This window comes from Poromitra crassiceps (genome assembly GCF_964638095.1).
Source record: "Poromitra crassiceps genome assembly, chromosome: 14".
NCBI classification, from domain to species: Eukaryota; Metazoa; Chordata; class Actinopteri; order Beryciformes; family Melamphaidae; genus Poromitra; species Poromitra crassiceps.
In genome coordinates, this window is record NC_139633.1 from 20,876,745 (window position 1) to 20,889,244 (window position 12,500).

General features: G+C 44.2%; 1 protein-coding gene across 1 annotated transcript in view; it reads left to right on the forward strand.

The window, feature by feature from the left end:
• aldh1a2 (aldehyde dehydrogenase 1 family, member A2) overlaps nucleotides 1-12,500 on the forward strand; it is a gene marked incomplete at its 5' end in the record, with an annotated part of 27,142 nt that overhangs the window by 1,252 nt on the left and 13,390 nt on the right. The window contains 3 exons of the mRNA XM_083651071.1: nucleotides 10,097-10,201; nucleotides 10,603-10,743; nucleotides 11,127-11,256. Coding sequence (XP_083507197.1) covers nucleotides 10,097-10,201; nucleotides 10,603-10,743; nucleotides 11,127-11,256 — 376 coding nt within the window. The remainder of the gene's footprint in view (nucleotides 1-10,096; nucleotides 10,202-10,602; nucleotides 10,744-11,126; nucleotides 11,257-12,500) is intronic.

Consider the following 12,500-nt stretch of genomic DNA (forward strand, 5'->3'; position numbering starts at 1 on the left):
TTTATCTAAACTAAGAATTACCATTTGTTTTAATGAGGTGCTGCAGTTAAATGCTCTCTTACTATAATTTGGAAATAGGTTGCTTTAGCGATGAAAGTAGCTCCTTCTCACATGAAAAAGTCTATATTGTGAGAGAAAGGTCTTGATATTGTTATCAGAGCAGTTTCTGGCCACCTCCTCAGCGGTGTGTGGGTGGGTGCAGGGAGAAAAGGGATGCAGAAACAGCTGGAGAAAGGAGCTTGAGTCAAACAAAGAACATTATTAGTCTTGACACTTTCCCCTTTCTTAATTATGTAGATAATATACTCAAACTAAATTGAGGCATTAATCAGAGAGGTAGTAATTAAAATATCTCACCATATTTGAGGATGTACAGGCCCTATATTTTGTTCGATAATGCATTTCAACATTTTGCCATCTAGATAAATAAATATGCCTATAATAGCATAATTTGACGAATTAATAAATCACGTTTTTAAATGATTAACTTATTAAAGATTTAGAGCACAGAGATTGACTTTTGACCCTTCACAAATGCTGAATTAGCCAGACTATTGAAAATGGCCCTCTTATGAATTATTTTGTAGTCTGTTTATTGCCCATAATAACATCTCTGTGAAATGTCTATAGTTTTTTTCACATGTTATTGACTCATTGGGACACTTTAAAGTACATTTAAGTCAGTTTAAGGTCGTTTACACTACAACAGTTTTGATGTTCTTTCTATGATTTTCATAAAGCTTTACATACTCTTCATCAGCCTAAGCCAGTGGTTCTCAAAGTGGGGTCCGGGGACCCCCAGGGGTCCTTGAGGGAGTTCCAGGGGGCCTCCCCAGCAAAAAGGGGAATAATTTATTTTCACTATAATTCCATCCATAAGTAACACAATGACAGAATGTATGACTATTTTGGTTATGGCTTTCATACACTTTCTGTAATGAAACATGTAAAAGCAGAAATCTTATGAGATGGGGGATCCCGGGACAAAATCTTAAAACATGGGGGTCCGTGGTCTAATTTGTGTCCGTTAAGGGGTCCTTGACGTTTGAGAAACAAAGTTTGAGAACCACTGGCCTATAAGCAACCTGCAGGATATGGCTGTGTTGTTGTCGTAGACAGTTTTTTATGATTGTGAGATGAAAGGCCAGGTAGAGGGCAGAGTAATGATAGTGTGGTGTAAATACATTCAGTGCTATAATTGCTCTGTGATAATAACATAAACCTCAATGTGTTAAGTGCAAAGTGCACTGTAAAGAGCGCTAGCATGAGCAGGGAGCAAACCCGCTCTATCACGTTCCCATTCCTTCACAGTGCCGAGTGCTGCTTAAAGCAACGGACACGACGAACGGAGTACAGGAGAACATTTAGGGAGCGACTTGGTGAATTAACCCCCAGGAATTTGGATCATCCAGTCCCTGTTGGCTTAGTGGACACAGGGGGCAGGAGGGCCCTGATTTATGGGCACCCCTGGGCTCTCCTCACACCCTGTTCCTGTTCTCCACCCCACTGGCTGCTGGGGGAAGAGGAACGCTGCTCACCAGCCTGGTGGATGGAGCTGCATGCTTTTATAGCAGATCGCAGATAGCAGATTTTTTTTTTAAGTTTAGTTTTGATGCAATAATACAAACCTTTTTCTTACTTATATAAGAACTCAAAGATCTTGATAAATTGCAACGATTAACTGGACTGCACAGAAAAATCACCATTCTTTCTTTTGCGAGGCAAAGATTACACCTGAGTGGCCCTGGAAACATAGATATGGGCCAGATCATTAGCCTACTTAACAGGTTTGCGTCGATTCCAGAGCGCTGTGAGATAAAAAAAAAAGGCGTTATTGCAGTCGAGGGTTGCCCCTTGTCCTTTTCACCGAGTCATGAACTGTTCACCGTCAAGACACTTTGTTTGATTGTGTCACCTCGCTGTGTGCATACGTATATTATAAAATTATGCAGATGGGGGTCATGTGAATTAGTCTACTTGCATCTTTCCCCGTGCTTTGTTTCCACATACACTTTTCACTCTCCCTTTCTCTTTTAGCTAAAAACCCACAAAGAAGAAATCGTTCTCTCGGTTCTCGTCCCCCTGCCCCCACATTGCTTTTGCTAGCAGGCCCAAGCAGCTGGGCAGCAAGAAACACTTTCAAGGTTGATGGTATCACTAAGGAAGCCATAAATTAGAGCAGGCTGATGGCTATTTATTGATGTTTTTCACTTGTGAAAAAGTGGAGGAGAGAAACTCTGTTGTATGTATAAGAAGGCAAACAGAGGAAGCTTAGCCGGTTCTTTGCTGCGTGATTGCGGTGGCCTTGGTGGTTTCTCACATCACCACTCAGTGATTATGATTTGTTAATCAGACACTCGTAGGGGGATAAATCTGACAGGATTTGGGGGGGAAAACACACCTCTGGTTTATTTGATTTTCCTTTGAAAGAACAGTCCGTGAAATCTGACTTTGAAGCAAAAAAGGCAACAGAAAAGTCAGTTGAAACAAGTCTTTTTGAGACTGGGAGTTTATACTCCCGATTGAACTGCAACACTAGCAACCGTAAAGCACACGAACAGTGTTTGTCAGCTCTGTGTTTGTGGCGTAATTGTCGTTTAGTTCACTGATAAAGTATGCGCATGCTGAAAAATCAGTGCTGAAAGTGATTTTTTCCCAATGCAGATTTCATTGTATTGCTAACCATCTAATATACAGGGCAATAGCGTAGAAAAACAGTGCAAACCTGTATGGTGGCTAATAAAGCGTTCACACACAGATTCAGTGACCGAGTCCAGCGGGGCCTTATTGTGCCGCTCATACAGATCTCTTCATCGAATCAACAGCTATAAATTGTCTTTGTTGCTTTGCTCATGGTGGCTTTAGTACACTTTCACCATAGGAACCTGCGCAAAGACCTGTCTGCTGGAGAGCCGTGTTTTCGCAAAGTAATCTATGCAGAGACGTCCACTCAGTTTGGATGAATAAGAGGCCCCATCAATCTGTCACTGATTGAGATAGTACAGACGGAGGCCGGGGGCTCCCCAATGCTAGGTGCTGTCCACCAGGGTGTAAATTATGACCCCGTCTCACTGTGTGGGTTAGTGGCCCTTGCCTCGCCAGAGCCCTGACCTGCAGCTCTGGAGTTCCTCACTTCAAAACCCACCATCTATACTGCGATCAAGATCAAACACAGCCACAGTGAGGGGATACTGTGCAACTCAATGATTTATCACAACAAGCACAGCGAGAATTCTCTCTCGCCCCCCCCGCCCCCCCCCCCCCCCGCCCCCCCTCTCTGAGTCTTTGCTTACACAATCGCCCTGTTCTCACACCCACAGGGCCACATACTCTAAAACACACATCTTTGATTGTGACAGGGTAAGTGTGCGGCGCCATTAATATGTCCGTTGGTGTGAAATGCCTACTTGTGCAGCGAGTGTAAATTATCGTCTCTTAGCAGACACGTCAACATCGTGTCCCCTGTCTCTTAATCACTGTTTAAGGAAGAGCGGTGACAGGGAGGTTACCCTGTTAACTTCCCATACCTTCAGTCTGCTGCCTGCTTGACAAGCAACGTGTAAATCCTTATGGTGTCATTATGAAAAACACTAGGCTTCATAAATCTGTTTGAATAGCCTCTGTCCCCCACAGCAGACACACAATGGCTTTTCTAGATGTTTACCCAGAGGCTCCAAAGCATCAATGCATGCACTTCCCGATAAGATGACTTATTTCTCCATTGATCCATAAGCACTAAAACTACACTTGTACACTAAAAGTTCGTCTTTAAACAATTCTTTGAATTGAAATTTAAAGAATGAGCAAACTCACTCACCAATCCAGAACTGAAAAAATGAGTTGAGAATGAGAGCATGAGTTGTGCAGTGATTCAATTTAATTGTTGGTGCACGCAAGTTAGAATGTAGCATTTGTCTTGAAGTCAGTGTATTTCACTTGGCCATTAAATCTTTTTCAACCATTTGAATAGTGGATTTGAGATGAACAGGGCTCTACTATATTCTCTCTAGTAAATAATCTAGTGATAAAACAAGTTCTGTATAGTGATTAAACAAGTTCTCTGCTCTGCTCATATGTTCAAAAATGGAAAACAGTCCAACCTCCAATAATAGCCAGCAGGTCCATGTTGAAGATCATGGGATGCACCTTCTCAGTGTAAGAAATTAGCCAGGGGCAATGGCAAAAATTCCCCCAAAAATCCCAGAATGGCCCTAAAAACCGTGATCTAGGGGAAAAATTTTGATTATTTTATTTTATTTAAATTTAATTTCCATTTCCATCTCTAACACACTCTGCACCTGTAAGCTGTTTGCCAGAAGAAGATGATGAAGAACACACATAAACAGTGCTGTTCACACTACGCTTTAGCAACGTCAGGGTTGCCACTGTTTTGTAATGATACTTTTCAAGGACTTTTCAAGCAGTAAAGCCGGGGGGCGGGGGGAGAGATGAAAACAAAAATGTATCCACTGCAGGTTACCTAGGCGACCAGCCGCATATTTGAGCTAAGAACGCCTACGAGAGAGCACACCAGCCAATGACAGCTCAGCGATCAGCAAATCGCTGTATACTTGTAGCCTACACAGAGTGATACTGTAGATAAGAAGAAAGTGGATCTAACTAATGACATCTAAAAATTATATCATAGGTGAATTTTCAGATGACAGAGTGCACCAGGCTCAAACTCAGAGATTCCGCTCTGCTAAATCCAAACACTTTTAAGGGCCTCTTTATAAATCCAAGCACTTTCAAGTCTGAAATCCAACTACCTTCAAGTACTTTCGTGGCAACCCTGAACTTTATGCACTAATTACGGTTTTTTAAGTGCCCCCAAAATCTTGTGAATGCCCCCATTTTTTTTGACAGCGGGGGCAAAAGTTTAGTTGCCCCCAAAATATTTTTTTAATTTCCTACACTGCTTAGGATTGATTTCAACTACCCGACGTGATTTATCACGAAAGAGGCTTACGCCACGAAACATGCACTCATTGGATCCGAATCTGTCCAGGATGGATGTCCTCCCTCTCATGCAGTTAGATACAAAGGTATTCAGCTGGAAAAGGCCATGCTAATGTGCAATGCCCCTTTTTGGCCTTCACAAACTGGCATTAAGACATTAGCATCATATAGGCCCTATATACTAAAGGCTTTACAGCTCAAATGGCACAGCAATGGCATCCGCTGCCTGCCACGGCTTCTGACTACACTGGAAGAAGTGAATGAGAAGTTAATTCCAATCACAGACTTGTCTTTGCGTTGGAAGTTTTGTTTTCTCACATGACGTTGAGAGTCAGAGGGGTGAACAACTCTCTCACCGCTCGGCCACACACGGGCGAGACAAAGACGTTTGCCAGTCGGCGTGACAGCGAGGTCGCCCCTGCCAAACGCAGGAGCGCAGGGTGGCATTGTCTCTGGGTGTGTGAATTAAAAACATGAAGGCTCCACGGTGTCAGACATGTGGAGAGGAGTGGGGGGAAAAACACCAGCTGCTCTCCAGTTTCACATGCTCTCCACTCACTTGTAACAGTAGTAATTATACATGTTTTGAAACGCATCCAGGAACAGAAAGGAAATCGGGTCCTGTGATACGAGAGGATATGAAACTTCCTGCTCAGACTAGCGGTGCAGGTGCCCGGGTAAGGATCCGTCTGGCTTTGGATTCTTGGCGTGTTGTGTATAAACACACACATATATAACCCCCCTTTCCCCTCCCAAAGAAGACAAGAACTGAGTACCATTACATATTCCTTCAGCCCAAAGCATCTGAGCCGTGAGAAGAAGCAAGCAGCCAAACAGATGTTTTGCTGGCTGCAGTGAGTATTTTGGCATACCCTGCTATCCCTTACTTCTCATTGCTGTGCACCCCCCCCCCCCCCCCCCCCCCCCCCCAAAAAAAACAACAACAACAAAAACAACAACAACAACAATTGAGTAAATGTATTAGCAAAATTAACATGCTAACAACATGCAAATTTCAGTTAAACTACTGTAATTGGAGAGCTGTTTGTTTGGCCGGTGTTTCAAAGCACACCGTGAAAGGTGAAAGGATCTTCCTGCCAAGAATTCCTCACCATGACAGAAATGATGAGCTTTGTCAGACGGCAGTTCCCAATCAGACTGGCTTTCTCATTTACCATCAACAAAGGTCAAGGGCGAGACAATGACCACGTCGGCACCTATACCTCAGCCAGTGTTTGCTCATGGCCAGCTCTACACAGCCTCCTCCAGGAGAAAGAAAAACCACTTATTGAAGGTGATGAGGAGGGAATAACAGACAACATTGTCTATATATATAAGGAGCTGCTGTAATCTTGTACTCATACATACAAACATTTCCATAACTGCGCCCATGGCGCGTCATCTCCAGAGGCCCCCACCCTAGAACTCGAGCGCCCGCAGCGCGCGAGATTTCTAGTCCCCGCCAATTTATACAGCACGCACTGTAGCAGTGCGCCCGTTGAAAGTCATTGCTTCAGTCAAATGTCCAAAATCTTTCACAACGGCAGGTAAACGACAACATCCCTGTCAAATGAACTGAAATGTTGCATTTAAATGGCTGGATAACTAATGAGGAACTAATTATTAGTAGTTAATGAAACTGTGAGCATATCATGGCAGAAGAATGTTTGCTCACTTTTAAAACGTGTTCGTGTCTCATCTTTTTATCATCCAGATAGGCCGCCTCTCTCTGGATGATATGACTGACAGATTTGCAGGAGAGCATGGGAGTTGCTAAATGCTTGCAGCTGCCTTGTGGCCCATGCATAAAGTCTTGACCTATCTGCTTACTGTTCTGCTCCCATCCGCACCAGGCCTCCTCGTTTTGTGTCCGGATCACATATCACCGCCTTTTTTTTGGGGGGGGGGGGGGGGGGTCAGTTTTTATGTATTTTTATTAGTTTTTGAGACAAAGCAGACACCGCACGATGTTTACGTGGGATTTTTCTAATTTAACAAGTATTGTTCTTTGCCTTTTCATGCCAAGATTATTCTTAAAACAAAAATGTGGGATAAATTGTATACTGTCACGGGGTTGCATTTTGTAAGCCTTGATTGCAGAGTAGAAATGTGTTTATTTCACAAATGTTCTCATCATACCTTAAAGTTTTTGCGTTCCATCCTAATTCTTTGTGCTCCTCGGAAATACTGCATTTTATCAACATGAAAGTGTCACGTGAGGTGATAGTAACGTCCCCACAGGGGAAAGTGTCATGTGAGGTGATGGTAACGTCCCCACAGGGAATGGGAAAGAAAACACTATTTATCATGTGAAAATGTGCACTCTTGCACTTTGGGGGTTTCATTCATGTCTTCTTTGCCCCCCTCTTCCAAATGATCCTAAAAAGCAATTTTAAGAAACATTGAGAGTTGATTTATAACCGAGTCCTGTCATCTTCATCAAGTCTCTCAATGGAACCAGACAAAAGTCCAACACCGGTCCGAGCCCAGAGAGGGCCGAGCCAAACGGCCGGCTGACAGTTGTCTTTTTCTGGCCGTGATTTAGATGGCGGCCTGGTCCACTGTTCTCCCGCTTCATCCGTTCTCCTTTAGCAGTGTCTTGTGAGAGGGGTTACGCCACGCATAAAGCTACCCACGGTCTGCATTCTTGCTCCGACTGTTGAGGCTGTCAGGGGGCTCCTCTGATTTAGGGTGCCCCACTACAGTGGCCCCTATAAATTTTAAAACTAATTCTGTGCTCTCCAGGACTTTGTGTTTTCGTAGCTGGCCCTCTGCTCCTTATCGTTACTGACAATTTTATGAAGTGCCCTTAATGAGCGGCAGATTAAAGGGAGACGGCGCCTGAGAATACCGAGGAGAGAGAGAGAGAACCCTGTGTGTGTGTGTGTGTGTGTGTGTGTGTGTGTGTGTGTGTGTGTGAGTGAGAGAGAGAGAGGGTGGGAGTTGGGGGGCTAGCACAAAGGAATAGGAGAGGAAGGAGTGGGGTTCTGCGCACTGGTACACACAGATACTGAACACCTTAAATGTGAGTTATTCATATGCAGAGTTCTTCTTCTTCTCTAGGCCAGTGGTTCTCAAATCTTTTCACATGAGGGACCCCTAAACTGAGACAGAAATTAGACCATCGATCCCCATTTAATATTATTTTGTCCCATGGTCCCCCATATTATGATAATAAGATTGATGCTTTTAGATGTTTTATTACATGAAGTGTATAAAACCTATGACCAAAATAGTCATTGTGTTACTTATGAATGGAATTATAGCGGAAATAAATTACCCCCCTTTTGGCTGGGGACCCTCTGGAACCCCCTCAAGGACCCCTGGGGGTCCCCGGACCCCCATTTGGGAACCACTGCTCTAGGCCATGATGGGAGTGAAGGGGGGGAGGGGGGGCGAGCGGCGTGTGTGTGTTTGTTTGTGTGTTTGTGTGCGCACTGTGACTTGAACAGTTTTCAAACCGCTCCAGGCATTTGATGCCAGCTCGAAAATAAACACGCCTAACAGTTTACAGCCAATTAAATAGTACTTACAGCTCTGAGTTTATAGAGGTAAACACGTTGGAGAGTTAGGGAGGCCTGGGCCAGCGGGACACTTGAACCCTGCTCTCAGGTTGGCTCTCATCAGTGTATCTGCACTCCTCTAAAGTCAAAGGACGCTAAGAGCAGATGTATACAGAGAGGGATTTGTGCCAGCAGATGTTCTCCTTACACTCTATCAATCAGACGGACTGACAGCCATTAAAAACAGTGTGTGAGTCGTCTGCCTAATGGATCTAAACAAGTCAGCGAGGAAGGAGATCTTTTTTGAACCAAACTCTTACATAAGTTATATTTGCAATTTCACCTCACACCTTGTGCGTTGCTCCGCTTTTCATCACCTCGCGATGGACTCATCATTGGAAAGCCTCCCTGAAACATTTCTTTGAGATAATTCCCAGTTTCCCTATGCCTTAAACATTTATTTTTCTTTTTGCTCCCTCAATAGATGTTGGATGTGTCCTGTTTGGAATCCACGGGCGGGTTGTTTAACGGAAGGCTTGCTTTAACGCATCACAGAAACCAAGCGCGGCACGTGTTTTATGATCTCGTAAACGAGCAGCGATGTTGTGAAACGTGTGTCTGTGCTTGAGGGAGGGAGTGGGGGTGTCTGGTGTCTGATAGGGATTTATCTGCCCCCCACCCCTTTTGTCTGGATGGTGGAGCACTCCCCAGGGAGCAATGCTGGACAGGCAGGAATCTCTGTCCAGATTTCCAGAGATTCTCCCATATCCCTTACACAAGACCTTAGAAGTACCGGCAGGAAGGGCTGCTGCTGCCTGTGGCCTGTTAGTCTTTCACACTCTTCTTCACTACAACCTCACTGCGGTCAATATAGTGCATTGAAATGAGCGGCCGATGCAAAATCACAATGATTTAAAATAACAAAGGTTCGTCACGTCTTATTACGTGCTGTCGAGCTCAGAACATTTTCAGATTATATCTCCGCAGGAAATACAATTGTATTTCCGCAGTATTTCCACTTGTGCAGTTTTCAGTAACCCTTTATTTTACAGGTCCCTAACAACGTATGAACTATTTGTAAATAAGACATGACAATTGGTGTTCATGTCTAATTACAACATATACAGTAGTTCATTATGTAGTTACATTGTACCGGACCTGTAAAATGGAGTGAGTCTTTTCAACTGTAGTTCATATGTAGTTACACGGTACCGGAGAGACCTGACGTCGAAGCTGCGTCCTGGGACAGAGATTGCTAAAACCCAGTGGTGGATACGAACCACTGAACTTCTGATCGCAAAGCACGCAGCTTTAACCACTCAGCCTACAGGGCTTTACTGAGTTTCGTAGTGGAGATTGAGAGGATAACCGTATGTCAGTCAGATGTCGTCGTTGTCACTTCGTAGCGTTGTTATAATACACAGAGACGTGGGGGGGAAATAATATTGATACTGTGCTATTTAGGGACCTGTAAAATAAAGAGTTACCCAGTTTTTTTTTTTACCATATGTATTTTGGATTTTAGGGTGAGCAGTCCCTTTAAGTTCTGGAGAGTCCTGCTTGTGCAATCGGCGCTCCCGTATCCCATTGGTTTGTATGTGACTAAAAACGGCCTGTTTTTCCCTCCCCTGCAGATCTTCATCAACAATGAGTGGCACGACTCTGTTAGTGGGAAGGTCTTCCCCGTCTACAACCCAGCCACTGGGGAACAAATCTGTGAGGTCCAGGAAGCAGAGAAGGTACTTTTCTGCACACGGCATAACATCTTCTGCCTGCCTTTTCCAATGAAAACAAGGTTATCTGACTCCGGAAAATGTTCTTCCTCTCCCTACAGCTTGGCATACTTCTCCTTCACTGTGCACGTGTGAACCTGTTTGTGTCCAAGAAATTAAGAAAAGCAAACACGCACTTTGGGTCGAGTCTAATGTGGTTTTGGTGCGCTGGCAGTTGTTCTGGTCCTTCCCTAATTCGTCTCCTCCGGGTGCAATAAATGAAGTGGACAAAATGTTGAAGCGTGCTAATGGCAGATGCAGAGAGGAACGCACAGACAGATTGCATTAGTCTCAGGGAGTGCAAAAACACCTGTTTACTGGAGAAGGTTCTAATGATTGAAATGTTTCGCCTGTTTTTCTTCTCCCAGGCTGATGTAGATAAAGCAGTGCAGGCGGCGCGCCTCGCCTTCTCCTTGGGCTCGGTATGGCGGCGGATGGATGCGTCGGAGAGGGGCAGACTGCTGTCCAAACTGGCTGATCTGGTGGAGCGGGACAGTGTCTATCTAGCAGTAAGTGGACAGACAGCAATAAGTGGACAGTGTCTATCTAGCAGTAAGTGGACAGACAGCAATAAGTGGACAGTGGACACACTATTAACATTACTCTGAGCCTGTTAGTCATCAAAGAATTACATTGCTTTTTATTTTGGTCGAGGGAGCTTAAGTTACTTTCCACATGGCTATGATGACAATAAATCATTTTTAACTACTTTGATTATTACACTTAAAGAGAACGTGGTACTGTAACTTAGGGGCTATATTTGAATTTTGGTGTTATCTTAGTGTCCCGTTTCACCCTCGGGATAGTGTAAAGACCGGAGCAGAATGGAATTATATAAGGATCACAAGGTTATATCACACATTTCTCAACCGTCTCCCCCATCTCTCTTCAGACTATTGAGTCACTGGACAGTGGGAAGCCTTTCCTGCCCACCCTGTTTGTGGACCTCCAAGGAACCATAAAGACACTAAGATACTTTGCTGGATATGCAGACAAGATCCACGGCACCTCCATTCCAATGGGTAAGAAGACCACGTCATGTCCCCTTATCTCCATCCAAGTGCTACAGAGGAGCTTCTAAGGGTCCCTCTTCAGTTTTCAGTTTGAGTGAAATGGAACTGAGGCAGACTATTGAAGAGGGAGAAAGATATTGGAGGATTTGTTGGTGGGCTAGGTCTGGTAGGGTGATGATAAGCAGAGAAGCCATCTTGTCTCTAGGGACCATCTGGAGTTGAACACTGGGGATCAGCACAGAGGTAACAGACCCGCTCCCTGGTCTTTTATCAATAGAGAAACACAAACGTGGCTGTCCTGGGGAGGCTGCTGCCATGCAGTGCAGCCCATCACACGTGTGCCTGTGAATCAGGTGAAGGTGGGGGTGGAAGAGGGGAATGCTGGCTGGCTGTTTCAACAGTAGGCACGGCAGCTTTTAAAGCTTAAAACAAAACTAAAAAGAAAACGTCACAAAGAGACAAAGCATTGGCAACCTCCTGACACCACCATATTGTCTCACTCAAAGCTTCTGTTGTATTCTGCAGCCAAACCAACCATGGTCAGCATTTTCCCAGGGTTTTGCTTCAAGCTTTTAGTCCTCGAATAGAATTTCAGAGCAAACAAACAAGTGTATTCCTGTAGCTCGTATGAGGTGGACTTGTCACTCGTTGTATTTGTTCACCTGACAGGGTGAAGGGAAGGATGACGGTCTTCTCTAGTCCGCTTTGGCTTCTATTCCTCTTGTATGTTGTGTTCAGATTGTGGCGTTAAAGGGACAGCTCACCCTAAAATCCAAATTACATATTTTCCATCTCACCTGTAGTGCTATTTATCCATCTATATCGTTTTGTGTTATTTGCCTGAGTTTTGGAGATATCCGCGGCAGAGTTTCTGGCTTCTCTCCAATACAATGGAACTGGATGGCACTCGGCTTGTGGTGCTCAAAGTGCCAAAGAAATATATTTGAAAAACTCAACAGCAATGTCTCTTTCCAGAAATCAGGAACCGGTTACTCAAGATAATCCACAGACCTTGTTATGAGCAGTTTCATGTAGGAACTATTGTGTTTTGACCTAACTACACCCGCTAGGTGCTAGCTAGTTCCTACAAAATAAAATAGTTCCTACATGAAACTGCTCACAACAAAGTCTGTGCATTATCTTGAGTAACCGGGTCATTTTTCTGGAAAGAGACAATGCTGTTGAGTTAAAAAAAACAAAAAAACAAATTGGGCTTCGATTCGAGCACAACAAGTGCCATCCAGTTCCATTGT